Consider the following 13,854-nt stretch of genomic DNA (forward strand, 5'->3'; position numbering starts at 1 on the left):
GAATTTGAATAAAATTTGACCAAATTCACATAAAAATGTAAAAAACTGAAAATTTCGGGCGAGATTTAAGCATGCCGGTGAGGGCAAAATTTCTGACCGAAATTTCGAACCGAAATTTCAAATCCTGACGCTACCAAGGAGGGGAAAAGAGAAAATTGAGTATCCGTAAAACGAGCTTAGCATGGTTTTTAATTGGATATTAATTGAGTATACGTAAAAATAGAAATTAGCGCATAATTAATTGTTTTAAATTTAGAAAATAGATTAACATGGTTTTTAAAAAGCAACTTTTAGGTATATATATATTTTAAAAAAATACTCCCTCCATCTATTTTGATAGTTATATTTCATCTTGGCAGGATACATAATTCTACTTATCATCCATTTAAACATGCTACTAGTCATTCCTCGTAAACAATCGATTCTTTAATATTTACATTTCTCGATGCCCATGTAGCTAATTTTGTATGGAAGAATAGAGAGTCGTGCATTAAATCCGAGAAAGTCATTAAGAGAATATGTTGTTGGATTGAAATATGCCTATCAAAAATAAATTTTTCAGATTTGAAAACATGACTATCAAAAGTAGATGGAGGGAGTACAACTGTTAGTAGTATGTAAACATGCACATGAAAAAATGAGTAGTTTTTTCATTCTTTCAGCTCGGCCGAACCTTTGAAGTTCGAATTTATATTAGGTAGATCTTATGCTATAGGTCGTATCCATTACATTCTACCTCCATCCCAAAATATTGCTATCTAGCATGAGATTTGACCTATGTCCAGATTCGTTGTCTAGGATGGGTCAAATCTCATCCTATGTAGCAATATTTTGGGACGGAGTAAGTATTTGTTATTTATATTAAGTTGACCTTACGCAACCATCGAACTCATTTGATGAAAGAAAAGGCAGTAAATTAAGCACCGAACTGGACGGCCTCGTCCAGTCCAGATCAAGTGGCCAGAGACAAAACTCTCGGCTCGCAGTGCTGAAAGCAGTAACTAAACAGGCTACTCGGTAGTAGAATATACTACCTTTCCATTTTTCTTATGATGTTGATTTTTCGTATAATGTTTGATTATTTGTTTTATTAAAAAATAGTATAGATATGTAAAAGTTTGATGATAAAATCCAGTCATAAAAAAATAAATAATACTTAGTATATATTTTTTACTGAATTGAATGGCCAAACGTTACGTCAAAAACTAATGGCGTCCGCTGTAAAAAATAAACATACATGCGTGTTGCAAACTTCTGACTGTAGTACTGTACGACAACAAAGCTCAACTTTTGACTGTACTTGTATGACAACAAAGCTCGCGCGTGAATTAGCATTTCTGCGTGCACCAGGCCTAATTTCCACACGGGAATTAACCTTTACTAACCGGTTTCTATGTTAATCGCTCATGAGATTGGGCATGAGTCATGAGTGGACTGGAGCAAGTCTACGATGCTCCAGGTCAGTCCTGGCCGGCAAGATTTTCCAAAGTACCCACTCCGTTTCATTTTTTTTAGATAATGGACCCACTCCGTTTCATAGTTTTTGACTTCTTTTACTGGTTAAACTCTAATCAAATTTATAGGAAAATACGATAATATTTTTAATACAAAATAAATATATTATTAAACTATATTAAATATTAGTTGTAATGAAACTAATTTGGTGTTTTAGAATTTAGATATTGCTAAATTTTTCTTTAAATTTAATCAAACTTAGAAATGTTTGACTAGAAAAAAAAAAGTCAAATTGACTTATAATATGAAAAAAATGACTTGTAACATGAAACACGGGGAGAACATACAGCGCATTGTTGCTTACAATGAAGCGCACAGTTGCAATATCCTGATCCCACATATATATATCCACACCTCCACTTCATGTACATATATGGAATACCTACAGAGTACAGACTACAGTTATCTCTTTTTTTTTTCAAGGGAACATACTACAGTTATCACACACACAATTGCTTTTGCACCTAGAGTCAGAGATCAATATGAGTAGCAAATTCCTCGCCATATATCTCCTGCTTGCTTTCCTCAGCCATGGCACCTGCAGCTACATGGCCACCACAGCTTCAGGCTGGGATGACCACGACTTCTTCAGGCATTGTCCACCGTCCCGGTGCAGCAAGGATGGACCAGAGATCCGTTTCCCTCACCGGCTTGAATCCAGCAATACATCATCAGCATGCCGCGCTTCATGCGCGAGGCTAGCATGCTCTGGCCAAGACACCATCCTACATCACCCAATTCTGGGGCCTTGCAAGGTCACCTCCATAGATTACAAGGAGGCCGTCATCAACATCATCCATCTCCTTCCGTTTCCATGCCCTCTCCAGAAGCTCATGGTCGACAGTTTACCGCCTGATGACTACCATGGCTGTAACTTATACAGGAGGATTCCTGCAAAAATAGTAAGCTGCTCAAAAGAGTTTACACCAAGTGGTACCTCTCCAGTTCCGTACGAACTTGACCATCTCCAGAATGCTGCCGAAAATATCTTCGGCCCAATATCCTGCCTTAGCGGCACAGGACAGTACTTCTCATATTTGGTGCATGCTCAGCTATACATGTATTTGCTTCCATTGGATTGCAGGATCGTCTCCAGAGGCTCCATTCCAATTCCTGGCTCAGACTCCTGCAGTGGCCCAACGTTCAAGGAAAAAGCAGAAAAATTCATCAACTTTGCTGAGACGACTGTCAGTTGGGGGTCCTTTCAAGATGGAGTTCTCGACAACTGCATGGCGTGTGAACGTCAAAAGCAACTCTGTGCATTCAGCTCACGAAGGAATCAAACATTCTGCACAAGCCACGGCAATCATCATGGTACTAACTATCCTAACTGCACAAACATGATCGTACCACCCAGCTTTGTTCCTGAACTAGTTTTCTACTCTTACTATGATTCAAGCATTCAGCCATACAGTACTAGTGCACCGCTCTCAATACATATGCTCAAAACTATTTTTGCAGGCTAGTAGCCTACTACTAGAAATCATTTAGGGAACTAACTAGCTTCATCAAACATTTTTGCACAATTGCCATAAAAGTGTCACAATATTTAGTAAAATAATGATAGAATTATCTTGATCAACTAGCAGCAGTTGGACGATACATGACATTAAAGATCATAAAACCTGGGACTTCTCAAAGATATTTGCTAGAATTGATATTGTCTATGAACTTATTGAGACTGCCTCTATAAGACTTCCTTATGGTTTCCTCTAGAAGTAGAAAGTAGCTCGAATATGTAAACAAGACTGCAAGGGAACACTTGACTGGGACAAGATATAATCTAAGTTTTTTTTTATTTTTTTGCCAGGTCGGCGAAAGGAAGCCGACCAAAATTCATTAAGATAAAGGAATAATTACAGAGGTATACACGATATAATCTAAGTTTTGGTTTGTTACCTGATATAACAGGAGCTGCAGTTAGATCTTTGGTTGCTTTGATAATAGATTAGTAGACATGGGAGGTGATATGTGGAAGCCTTTATAATTTAGCCCATAACCCACCTCAACTCATCCTAATCATCCTTATCTGGCATGACAAAAATACGAGAGTTAGCACACAGAACTGTCTTATGATGATACTGCAAAATAAGATGTAAGGAAAATTTCACTATTGCAAATATATTCATATGATCATGGTGCATAAAAATTTAGAGCCAAAACTCTATCCTACCCCACCAGGGCCATGTTCGCTGATACATTTTGTTGGATTGCTCTGTTTTTATTTTCAAGATGTAATTATCCATTATCTGTTAAAACCACCAACCAGAACTTATTATCTTCGTTCATACTTGCAGGTTAGCGTGTGAAAGTCATTTCAGGTACTGCAGTACTCAAACCTACCTTTCTATTAAAAAGAGAAAAGAAACAATGTTATCAGTACATATAAATTCTTATTGCTAGCAGTTCTGAGTCTTCTGACTCAGCATTCTTCTGCTAAAAAAGACACCACCTGCTCTTACAGTACCCATCAGGCAATCACAATCAGTTGATTACTAGCCACAACTTTCGATCCTAATGCAATGTGCTAATTTCCCCTTCTCTGTTAATTCAGCTACATCATCGGTAGCCGCATTTGTTGTTTTTTCGTTCATCATGGCCACAGCACTCTATCTTTCACTGAAGTCAAGGTATGATGAAGAGGTACATTTGAAGGTTGAAATGTTCCTCAGGACATATGGCACATCGAAGCCCACAAGGTACAGTTTCTCTGATGTTAAGAAGATAACGAGACGCTTCAAGGAACAATTAGGTCAGGGTGGATTTGGAAGTGTATACAAAGGACGACTACCAAACGGAGTGCCTGTGGCAGTTAAAATGATAGAACACTCTACAGGAAATGGAGAAGAGTTCATCAATGAAGTAGCAACAATTGGACAAATTCATCATATAAACATTGCCCGCCTTCTGGGATTCTGCTCTGAAGGAACACGGCACATTCTTATCTATGAATTCATGCCTAATGAATCATTGGAGAAATGCATATTCTTGCATGACCCTAATACTTCTCAAGAACTCCTAGCACCAAAAAAGATGTTAGATGTTGCCTTAGGCATTGCCCGAGGAATGGAGTATCTTCATCAAGGATGCAACCAACGCATCCTCCATTTTGATATCAAGCCTAATAATATATTGCTTGACTATAACTTCAATCCGAAGATTTCAGACTTTGGTCTTGCAAAGCTGTGTGCAAGGGACCAAAGCATTGTTACCTTGACCAAAGCAAGAGGCACGATGGGCTACATTGCACCAGAGCTATATTCTAGGAACTTTGGGGAGATATCTTACAAGTCAGATGTATATAGTTTTGGCATGCTTGTGTTAGAAATGGTGAGTGGAAGGAGAAACTCAGACCCGAGTATTGAGAACCAAAATGAGGTCTACTTTCCAGAGTGGATCTATGAGAAAGTAATTACTGAGCAGGACTTTGTACTTAGTAGGGAAATGACAGAAGAAGTAGACTGAAGGTTAGACAGATGGCCCTCGTGGCACTGTGGTGCATTCAGTGGAACCCAAGAAACCGTCCCACAATGACGAAGGTTGTAAACATGCTAACTGGAAGGTTGCAGAATATAGAGGTGCCCCCTAAGCCATTTGTTTCATATGAAAGCCATGTTGTGCCATAAATCATAGTAATGTTATGGGAGTTATACTTAGTTGACGTGCTGCATAGTAATGCTGATTAACTGTATGAAGTATGAATCGTCGCTCTTTATTACCATGTATTAAAAGTAATAAGAAACACATCAGTTGATGTGATTACCTTGTTCAGTTGTTGCGATGTATATCTCCATCCAACCACGGTGTGCAGAGTACTCCTCGCTGTACTATTTCAGTAAGATGCCGTCCTCGTCCGTTTCATGGGTCCATATCTAGTGGCTTGCAAGAAAATCCTGCAAGGAAATTGAATTATGGCAATTTTTCCCATGCAGCACAAATATAAAATATCGAAGCAAAGAGTATTATTTTTGTCTGTTTGTCCGTGCGAACGGCCGACTAGGGTAACATTCATACCCTGAATTCGTCACTGAATAAAGAAGTAGATTCATATCCTAAATTCCTCACTGAACTAAGAAGTATAATAAGTTAAGTTGGCTTGGTCACATTCCTATCCATCCCATTCAAAAAGTCAGGGCCCGCCTATCTATCTGATGGAAATCTCACAGCAAACAGGATGCTGCTGGGCAAGCAATCGAGGAGCTACGAATTTGCAATGTGAAGAGATGAATGGGCATGGACTCGACTAGTGAATAAGTACACTTTAATAAAAACTTAGGAAAAATAATCAAAAGCAGAGGAAACGGGCTACCTTTATCAATGCAAGGAGGGGGCAGCGAACCGAACAACCACCGGATCAGGAGACCTCCCCGAGTTCTGTCAATCCTGCGGCTCGGCGTGGCATCCCGCTTGGGGCCTGGATTTGCGGCTCGGGTCTCACAAGGACGCAGGGAGAAGGCGACGCATAGCCCGGGCAACGCGCATTGACGGCGGAGCGCAAAGCAGAGACATCGCCGGGGAAGCAGAGGCGGCTGGGAGTCGGTGGGATCGCCGGCGACGGCGAAGGGTTCGTGGCAAGAGAGGGAGGAAAGGGGATTCCGTACGGTTTGCAACCAGAAACTAAGCTCGGCCTAGGGCTAGTAATGGGGCCGGCCCTAAAGCTCCTGCCGCTAATGGGCCTTTATTTGCATTTGGGCCAAAAATGACCTGCGGGAGGCCTGTCTTCTTTCTGCTCGTGGAAAATTCCATGTAAATCGACCATTTGTTTTTTTTTTAGAGAAATGTACCTTTACCCGGCCTCTATATCCAACCTGATATATGTAGCCTTTTTACATTAGAAATTTAGCTCTCAAATAACCCAATCTGAAATTCGCTTCTATAGAGATTTGAACTCAGGATCTTGGGGTGTTACTCAGGTCACGGCAACAACTAGGCTGCATTGTGCTTATACAAAGCCAAATTTTAAATTTTAAAAACTTAACTTTGAAGTAGATTTCGTGGTTTTTTCACGAAAGTTTATTTTATAGAATTTACTTTTAAATCGCTAAGAACACGTATATAATTTTTTTTACCTACAAATTATTTTTCTAATTGCTGTAATAAATCATACAAATAAGCATATGGAAAAGCAAAATATGAATCGGAATCGGGAATCGCTAGTCAGTCACGTAGGAAAGAACATAGCAACAGTGCCGACCAACACAGAACACTAGCTTAGCTCGATTTTTGCATGCATTCATACAGATGAAGCACAGGATAATAAATCGTACAAGCCCACATATACGCATTCTACAGGAATATAGGAATAGGAGCATAGAAACTGCATCTGTGTGACTGTCTACAATCATCACAGGCTTGAGCACAACCTGCTCACGAAAAGACATAGACACACTATACTTGCTACGTACTCCACTAGCTAATTCAACTCAGTGATACTCTCCTCGTCTTTCTCCTCGGAGATGGCAGCCAGCTCCAGCTCGGAGGACAGATACAGCGACTCCATTGCCGGGATGTAGTCATCGTCACAGAAGAATGGCCTAGGAGGAATTTGCAAACAATCAACACCACCTTCAAGCATCTCTATCACCTCGCTCATCATCGGTCGGTCACAAGACCTCATCTGGATGCACCACAATCCAACGATGCAGAGCTTCTTCTCCAACTCATGCATGTCGGCGGCAGCGGTGATCTCACCTGTTTCTTGTCGGGTCAGCTGACGGTACACTCGTGATGGATAGTATGCCTGGCTTGAATTCTCTGCATTCGGATCAGCATTCCTTCTTCCTCCGGCCATCTCCAATAGTAGCATCCCGAAGCTGTAAACGTCGGACTTGCTTGATATAACACCAAAGCTCCGAGAGATCATCTCAGGGGCAATGTAACCTACTGTTCCTCGTGCAGCGCTCACCGGCACAAAGCTCTTGTCCCTTGGGTATAGCCTTGCGAGACCAAAATCTGCAACTTTTGGAACAAAGTTCTTGTCTAGAAGGATGTTGTGTGGCTTGATGTCAAAGTGTAGAATCTGCAGATCACACCCCTGATGCAGGTAGTTGATTCCTCTGGCTATGCCCAACGCGATTTCATTTAGCTTATCCCTGGAGAAACTCTTGTCGGATGAGAAGATGTACTTGTCAAGAGAACCCCGAGGCATGTACTCGTAGACAAGCGCTCTTCTCATTTCTTCAGAGCAGAACCCTACCAGGCGCACCACATTGACATGGTGGATCCGGCCAATGGTAGAGACCTCACTGATGAACTCTTCTCCGTTGCAGTTGGAGTTGCCATTTAGCATCTTGACGGCAACATGGATATTGCCCGGGAGCAATACGCCTTTATACACAGTCCCATAGCTTCCTTGGCCTAGCCTGTCTCTGAAATGGCTTGTGATTGCAATGATGTCTGTGTAGCCATACCTCATTGGGCTGAGCATCTCTTGCATTCGGAGGAACTTCTCAACTGCATCGATTGTGATCCTTGCTTTCCAGTATTTGTGGGAAAGGAAGGTTAATACAACAAGCGGCGCCAACAGGAACCTGCATAGTACTACATAAAAACAAGTTTGTAGGGTTGTTTAGGATTGGTTTAACCTTTGAATATAATAGGATCCTGAAGTACCTGCAATCCAAGTCAGAATGGACATGGCTGGTCCTGTTCCGTAAATTGCAAACTCGTATGCAACACGAGGCAATTTAACTGGAGCCATTATGCACTGCCAGAAAGGCCCATACGCTAAAAGGATTGCTAGAAGTCGATTTTTGATGTATATATCAGACGATGGCACCATTGTTTGACGAAATATGCTGCAGGACAATGCCATGGTGAAAACGGAAATAAAATTAAGGTCCTCACAAGGTTTTGTTGGTACAAATGGGATGAAAATACCTTACCTAACGGACTCTGCCAGGCATGCTCTAAAATCAAAGTGATATGTCCCTGATGAAGAAGAAATTCCAATGGCAAACCCTTTCCTCATGTATTTCAGGACATCAGCATAGCTTAAGCTTGCATTGATAGACGCTCCCCTGTCATCCAGAGGTGTCATGCCCAGGTACCCACAAGAAGGCTCTAGGCTCTCAACATAAACAGTTTCTGACTCCGAGCCAGTCAGCACGTAGACGAAGGAATGGCTGGTGCTCAGGCAAGCGACGGGTTTGTACCTGACATTCCTCGTTATCTCCTTGGAACAATTCACAAATGCAGCCCACCTATTTGTAAAAGGGGCCAGTTCAATTACTTGGACTCCGTCACTGGTAGGGGCCATGGATATGCGCTCGTGTGGAGGTTGATGCTGCCGCCGCGGAAGAGGGCAGCTGCTGTTATGTGAATTCAGCAAGTCTGTGTCAACGACGACGAAAAGGCTCCAATGGATAATGCGAGTCACGTAGTATGTTGCATTGTTGATGCGAATTGTGGCCTTGGTGTCGCTGCAAACCAGCTCGTGAGATTTATAGCCGCAATCAGGTGGATCGCCGTGCCGGCGGAACGGAGGGGAAACGTTCTTGAGATGGCCCCAGGAGAAGGGAGGACACTGCGCTGTCTGCGCTGCCTCCTCGGGCCCGTACATCTGCCCTTCAACTTGAAGGAGAGCTGCAAGCACAGACAAGGCAGTTAGCGCCTGCAGGGCAGTGGAAGTAGAACGACGAAATGCACCAGCCACCGCCATGGCAGACAGCCAGACACAGACAGTTACTGTTCGACTAGCTAGCTCTAGCTGCCGCCCAAGTTACCAAGTTGATTAGCAAAGCTAGTTGACGCGGGTGATTACCTGCTAAGTACTGCACTGACCTACATTCAGATGTTGACTGGAGTAATCCAATTCTTAATCGCAGTACAGTTTTGATTTGATCTTTAACTTCTTCCAGTAAGTCAAATGCACTGACCTGTGCATTATTGGTCTAGACAACCTACAATGTCAGGCTAACTTTTCTTTTCTGAAACCGAGGCAGGAAATGCAATTAATATTTGTAAACAAGAAAAATGGGCTCCAGAATAACAGCGCGGAGCTCAAAGCGGGTACACACGTTGTCATGTTCTTGTCTATCAAACAGCAAGCAAACGATTAGCGACCATAAGAACTTCAGACAAACCGAATATACTAACAAACTCCTGCCTAACAAGGACACCTGTACTGGTTTTCTCTCAATCTTAATAGATTTGGCCGGCGTTTCCTTTGCCAGCCCAGCGAAAAATATATAGATCATAAAAATGTTTGTTTTTAGCACCGACTGCAGAATACAAGTGCAGACTGCCCATGATTTCTACTGACTGCGGATTAGAACGGGAAGAATTTCAACAGGCAGAACCGAAAGCACATTTGCATATAAACTACTTACCCCGGCCGGCAGTATTTCCGTAGTGTTTCAATTGACTATTGCTGAAGACGACTTGACTGCAGCAAGCCAGCAAGTTCCCATTGGACTTAGACAAGTCCACAACCTCAGTCTTCTTTATATGATGATATAGCTTGCCAACTTTACAAGAGTTTATTTCTGTAGAAGATACATGTTTCATGAGGTTAGTTATACAAATTAGTGAGAATAGTAGTATGACTGAAGAAAATAGGACATCCCTGAGTTGAGACAAGAATAGTCAAAATAAGGATCACAGTACAGCTGTCATTGGCAAAAAAACAACTACAGAACTTTCCAAGCGCTACAAGTCTAGATCACAGCAGGAGTTCCATTGGAAGCTAGAATCCATGCTCAAAAGGCAGACATTATGACAAGAACGATACCAATCCTCCAGAGGTTGAAGCAAATAGGTGATCATGTCTTATACTCACAGCCTTCCCTTCACACCTTCATCTCCATAACATTACAATGATTTCCCTAAACTTCTTTTCACAGTGTTGCTGCTCTCTCTTCTCAACTATGAACCCTATTCCACGAAAGCATGGGATGAAGAAGGCTTCTTAAAGAGTTGTTCATCACAGCGGTGCAGCAAACATGGACCAGATATACGGTTCCCCTTCAGGCTTTCAACCCACGATCCATCATGTGGCATGCCTGGCATGCAGTTGTCATGCTCTGGGCATGATACAATCCTGGATCACCCTGTCTTAGGCTCCTGCAAAGTGACCGCAATATATTACAGGTACCGTGTCATAAATGCCATCCTCCTTGTGGAATCATCATCAAATTGCCCACTTCAGAAGCTCGCTTCAACAAATGTATCAACTGCCGTGTACGAACCTCAAAAGAAAGATGGTGCAACCATAGTAGGGTGTTCAAAAGATTCCATAGCAACAAATCAAGATGGTATTGTTGGCCCAAGATCTTGCCTCAACCTAAGTAGTCATGGAAGCCAGTTATGGTATTTGGTGCCTCCTCGAACATACATGTCTGCTCTTCCACCGGACTGCACAGTGGTTGCGAAAGGCATCCCAATACCCTACAATTATGATAGAAATGGTCCAAATGAAAATCAATACCTCGACATCTCAAACTTAAAAGAAAAGGCAAATAAAGTCATCAACTTTGGTGAAACAGCATTTACTTGGCACCTTAACAAGATTACCAATGCTTGTCAGGGGTGTGAGTGGAATGGTCATCACTGCGGATTTAGTTCACAAAGGGGCCAGGCATTCTGCCAGCATCAAGGTATCCTTCATCTCATATTTTTTTTTCACAAGGGAATTCTACAAGTTATTTCTTCTATTTATTGTATTAATAATTATGTTATGGAATTCATAATTATCAAGCTTTTTTTAAACAATTCCTACAGGATTTTTACCTAAAGGAAGACCTTGATGAAAACTGTAATCGTCTTGGAAAAGTTCTAATAACTAGTACGAAAAAATGAACCAAACCAGTGGAAGGACATGCCAAATTGGACCTTCCTCAATAAATAAATAAATAAACCAAACTTTCTCTCCATCTCCAGGTTTTTAGTTATCTTGACTTGCGTATTTTAGAGCACTGGAATTAATGCAGATCACTCTAACCAAGGTCATTTCATGCTAAATACTATCATACTAATTTGGGATGCCACTCTTCTTACTCATCAAAATTGGACTTACCGACTTAGACCCTTGGGTGCTAATACAGTAGTGCTGACTGACACAAAACTGATCTAACCATTATGAATTAGAGGTTCCTAACAAAGTTATAGAAAGTTGTTTTCCCTTATCTTTGTTATTACTAAACTTTGATGTAAACTATTTTTTTTTCTTCCTTCCTTCAGGTTCACAAGTCATCCTCATTGCAGGTAATGCAGATATTCCCTGTTCTTCAAATTCTCGCCTGTCAGCAACCAAGATTTTGTGTACTCTTGTTCCAATAAGAGTTGCTTTGTTCCTTTTTCTTTTTGTTTCAAAAAGCAGATATTAGCTCACACCTTGCTTATCCTAATGGAACAAACTAATTTCATTTACTTTTACACAGCTACATCCTCAGCAGCCACACTAGTTGTTCTTTTGCTGATGGTGGGCACAACAATCTATCTTTCACTAAAGACAAGATATAATGAAGAGATACATTTGAAGGTCGAAATGTTTCTCAAGACATATGGCACATCGAAACCCACAAGGTATAGTTTCTCTGAAGTTAAGAAGATTACAAGACGGTTCAGGGAAAAGATAGGCCACGGTGGGTATGGAAATGTATACAAGGGTGAGCTACCAAATGGAGTGCCCGTGGCAGTTAAGATGCTAGAAAATTCCAGAGGCGACGGGCAGGAATTCATCAATGAAGTTGCAACCATTGGAAGAATCCACCATGCCAATGTGCTTCGTCTTTTGGGTTTTTGCTCAGAAGGAACAAGACGCACTTTAATTTATGAATTCATGCCAAACGACTCATTGGAGAAATACATATTCTCACAAGGTCCTAACGTGTCACGGGAATTCCTAGTGCCTGACAAGATGCTAGATATCTCTTTAGGCATTGCCCGAGGAATGGAGTACCTACATCAAGGGTGCAATCAACGCATTCTACATTTCGATATCAAGCCTCAGAACATTTTGCTAGATTACAGCTTCAATCCAAAGATTTCAGATTTTGGACTTGCGAAACTGTGTGCAAGGGATCAAAGCATTGTCACACTGACTGCAGCAAGAGGCACAATGGGCTACATTGCACCAGAACTGTATTCTCGGAACTTTGGGGTGATATCTTACAAGTCAGATGTATACAGTTTCGGTATGTTGGTTTTAGAAATGGTGAGTGGAAGAAGGAATCTGGACCCAGGTATTGATAACCAACATGAAGTTTATTTTCTAGAATGGATTTATGAGAAAGTATTCACTGGGCAGAACTTATTGATTGGTACGGAAATGACACAGGATGAAAAATACAAAGTGAGGAAACTGGCAATTGTGGCACTATGGTGCATTCAGTGGAACCCCAAAAACAGGCCATCAACGACCCAGGTGGTTAACATGCTAACAGGAAGGTTGCAGGATCTGCAGATGCCTCCTAAACCATTTGTCTCATCTGCAAGCGAATCTATACCATAAAAAAATGAAGATATCACCACGGTTGGCACATGTTTTTTTTTTTGGGAATACGCGAGGAGCGCATTTTTGTATTAAGAGGAATAAAAGTTATTTACAGACAAACACAAAGCAGCAGGGGACTGAGACAGGATACAAGCAGGAAATCAAAGGTGTACGTCTCGCGGTCTGTTTTGGCTACCAAATTCCCTCCTAAAGATTGGGATGGCTTGGTTTGCTTGACGCCATAGCGTGGCCTCTGCTGCCATTCCCTTCACGATGTCCACCCAGGTCCTTTGTTGCTGATTGAATATCCGGCCGTTTCTTTCTTTCCAAATTGTCCATGCCACTAGCGTGACTACCGTGTCAAAGCCCCGCCGAAGATGCTCTCAAATTCTTATTCGACTGCTGCAGAGCCATTGGTAGAATGATGGTTCATCCACCGGCAGACACTCAGGGTGCCCAATTGCCCTTAACACCCACCACCAAAGTTGTCTGGATTCTGGGCAGCCAACAAGAATGTGATCAATACTCTCGTCGTGTTGATCACAAAGTACGCATCTGTCAAGCCAACAAGAATGTGATCAATACTCTCGTCGTGTTGATCACAAAGTACGCATCTGTCAGGATGTGGTAGGCCACGACGACGTAGTCGATCCGCTGTCCAGCATCTGTCCAATACGACCAGCCAAAGAAAGAATCAGCATCTGGGCGGCGCTAGAGATTTCCATATCGGTGCTGATTGAAATGGAACACGACCTAGAAATAATGCTCTGTATGCCGACTTGGAGGAGTATTGTCCTGAGCTGTCCCATTTCCAACAGATCACATCTTGCTCAGAGGGATTGCAACCAGCATTTTGCAGAAGTGACCAGAGCTTGAGGTATTCTCGGATTGCCTGAACTCCAAGT

The 13,854-nt window shown here is 41.9% G+C and overlaps 2 protein-coding genes, 1 long non-coding RNA gene and 1 pseudogene across 4 annotated transcripts; 2 read left to right on the forward strand and 2 right to left on the reverse strand.

Moving 5' to 3' along the window:
- The first annotated feature begins 1,737 nt into the window (after positions 1-1,737).
- Positions 1,738-5,313, forward strand: LOC4326108 (rust resistance kinase Lr10-like; annotated as a pseudogene).
- On the reverse strand, positions 2,494-6,140 carry LOC107282088 (uncharacterized). The gene is made up of 4 exons (XR_003240174.2): positions 5,825-6,140; positions 5,279-5,408; positions 3,415-3,544; positions 2,494-2,641 (listed from the first exon to the last, which is right to left on the reverse strand). It is a non-coding gene; the product is annotated as an uncharacterized lncRNA (long non-coding RNA).
- Positions 6,141-6,726: 586 nt separating this feature from the next.
- Positions 6,727-10,479, reverse strand: LOC4326109 (rust resistance kinase Lr10). 2 transcript variants are annotated; one of them, XM_015795857.3, is made up of 4 exons: positions 9,846-10,479; positions 8,400-9,099; positions 8,128-8,312; positions 6,727-8,055 (listed from the first exon to the last, which is right to left on the reverse strand). In XM_015795857.3, exons 1-4 carry the CDS (start codon positions 10,021-10,023, stop codon positions 6,929-6,931), a joined length of 2,190 nt encoding a protein of 729 aa, XP_015651343.1. In that variant the 5' UTR covers positions 10,024-10,479; the 3' UTR covers positions 6,727-6,928. The 2 variants fall into 2 exon arrangements, with proteins under 2 accessions (XP_015651343.1, XP_015651350.1); XM_015795864.3 differs by lacking the exon at positions 9,846-10,479 and adding an exon at positions 9,278-9,811.
- A 34-nt stretch (positions 10,480-10,513) lies between these two features.
- Positions 10,514-13,506, forward strand: LOC4326110 (rust resistance kinase Lr10). The gene is made up of 4 exons (XM_066306889.1): positions 10,514-10,729; positions 11,042-11,111; positions 11,695-11,718; positions 11,895-13,506. Exons 1-4 carry the CDS (start codon positions 10,514-10,516, stop codon positions 12,965-12,967), a joined length of 1,383 nt encoding a protein of 460 aa, XP_066162986.1. The 3' UTR covers positions 12,968-13,506.
- The last annotated feature ends 348 nt before the right edge of the window (positions 13,507-13,854 follow it).

The sequence above is a fragment of the Oryza sativa genome, chromosome 1, assembly GCF_034140825.1.
Source record: "Oryza sativa Japonica Group chromosome 1, ASM3414082v1".
NCBI classification, from domain to species: domain Eukaryota; kingdom Viridiplantae; phylum Streptophyta; class Magnoliopsida; order Poales; family Poaceae; genus Oryza; species Oryza sativa.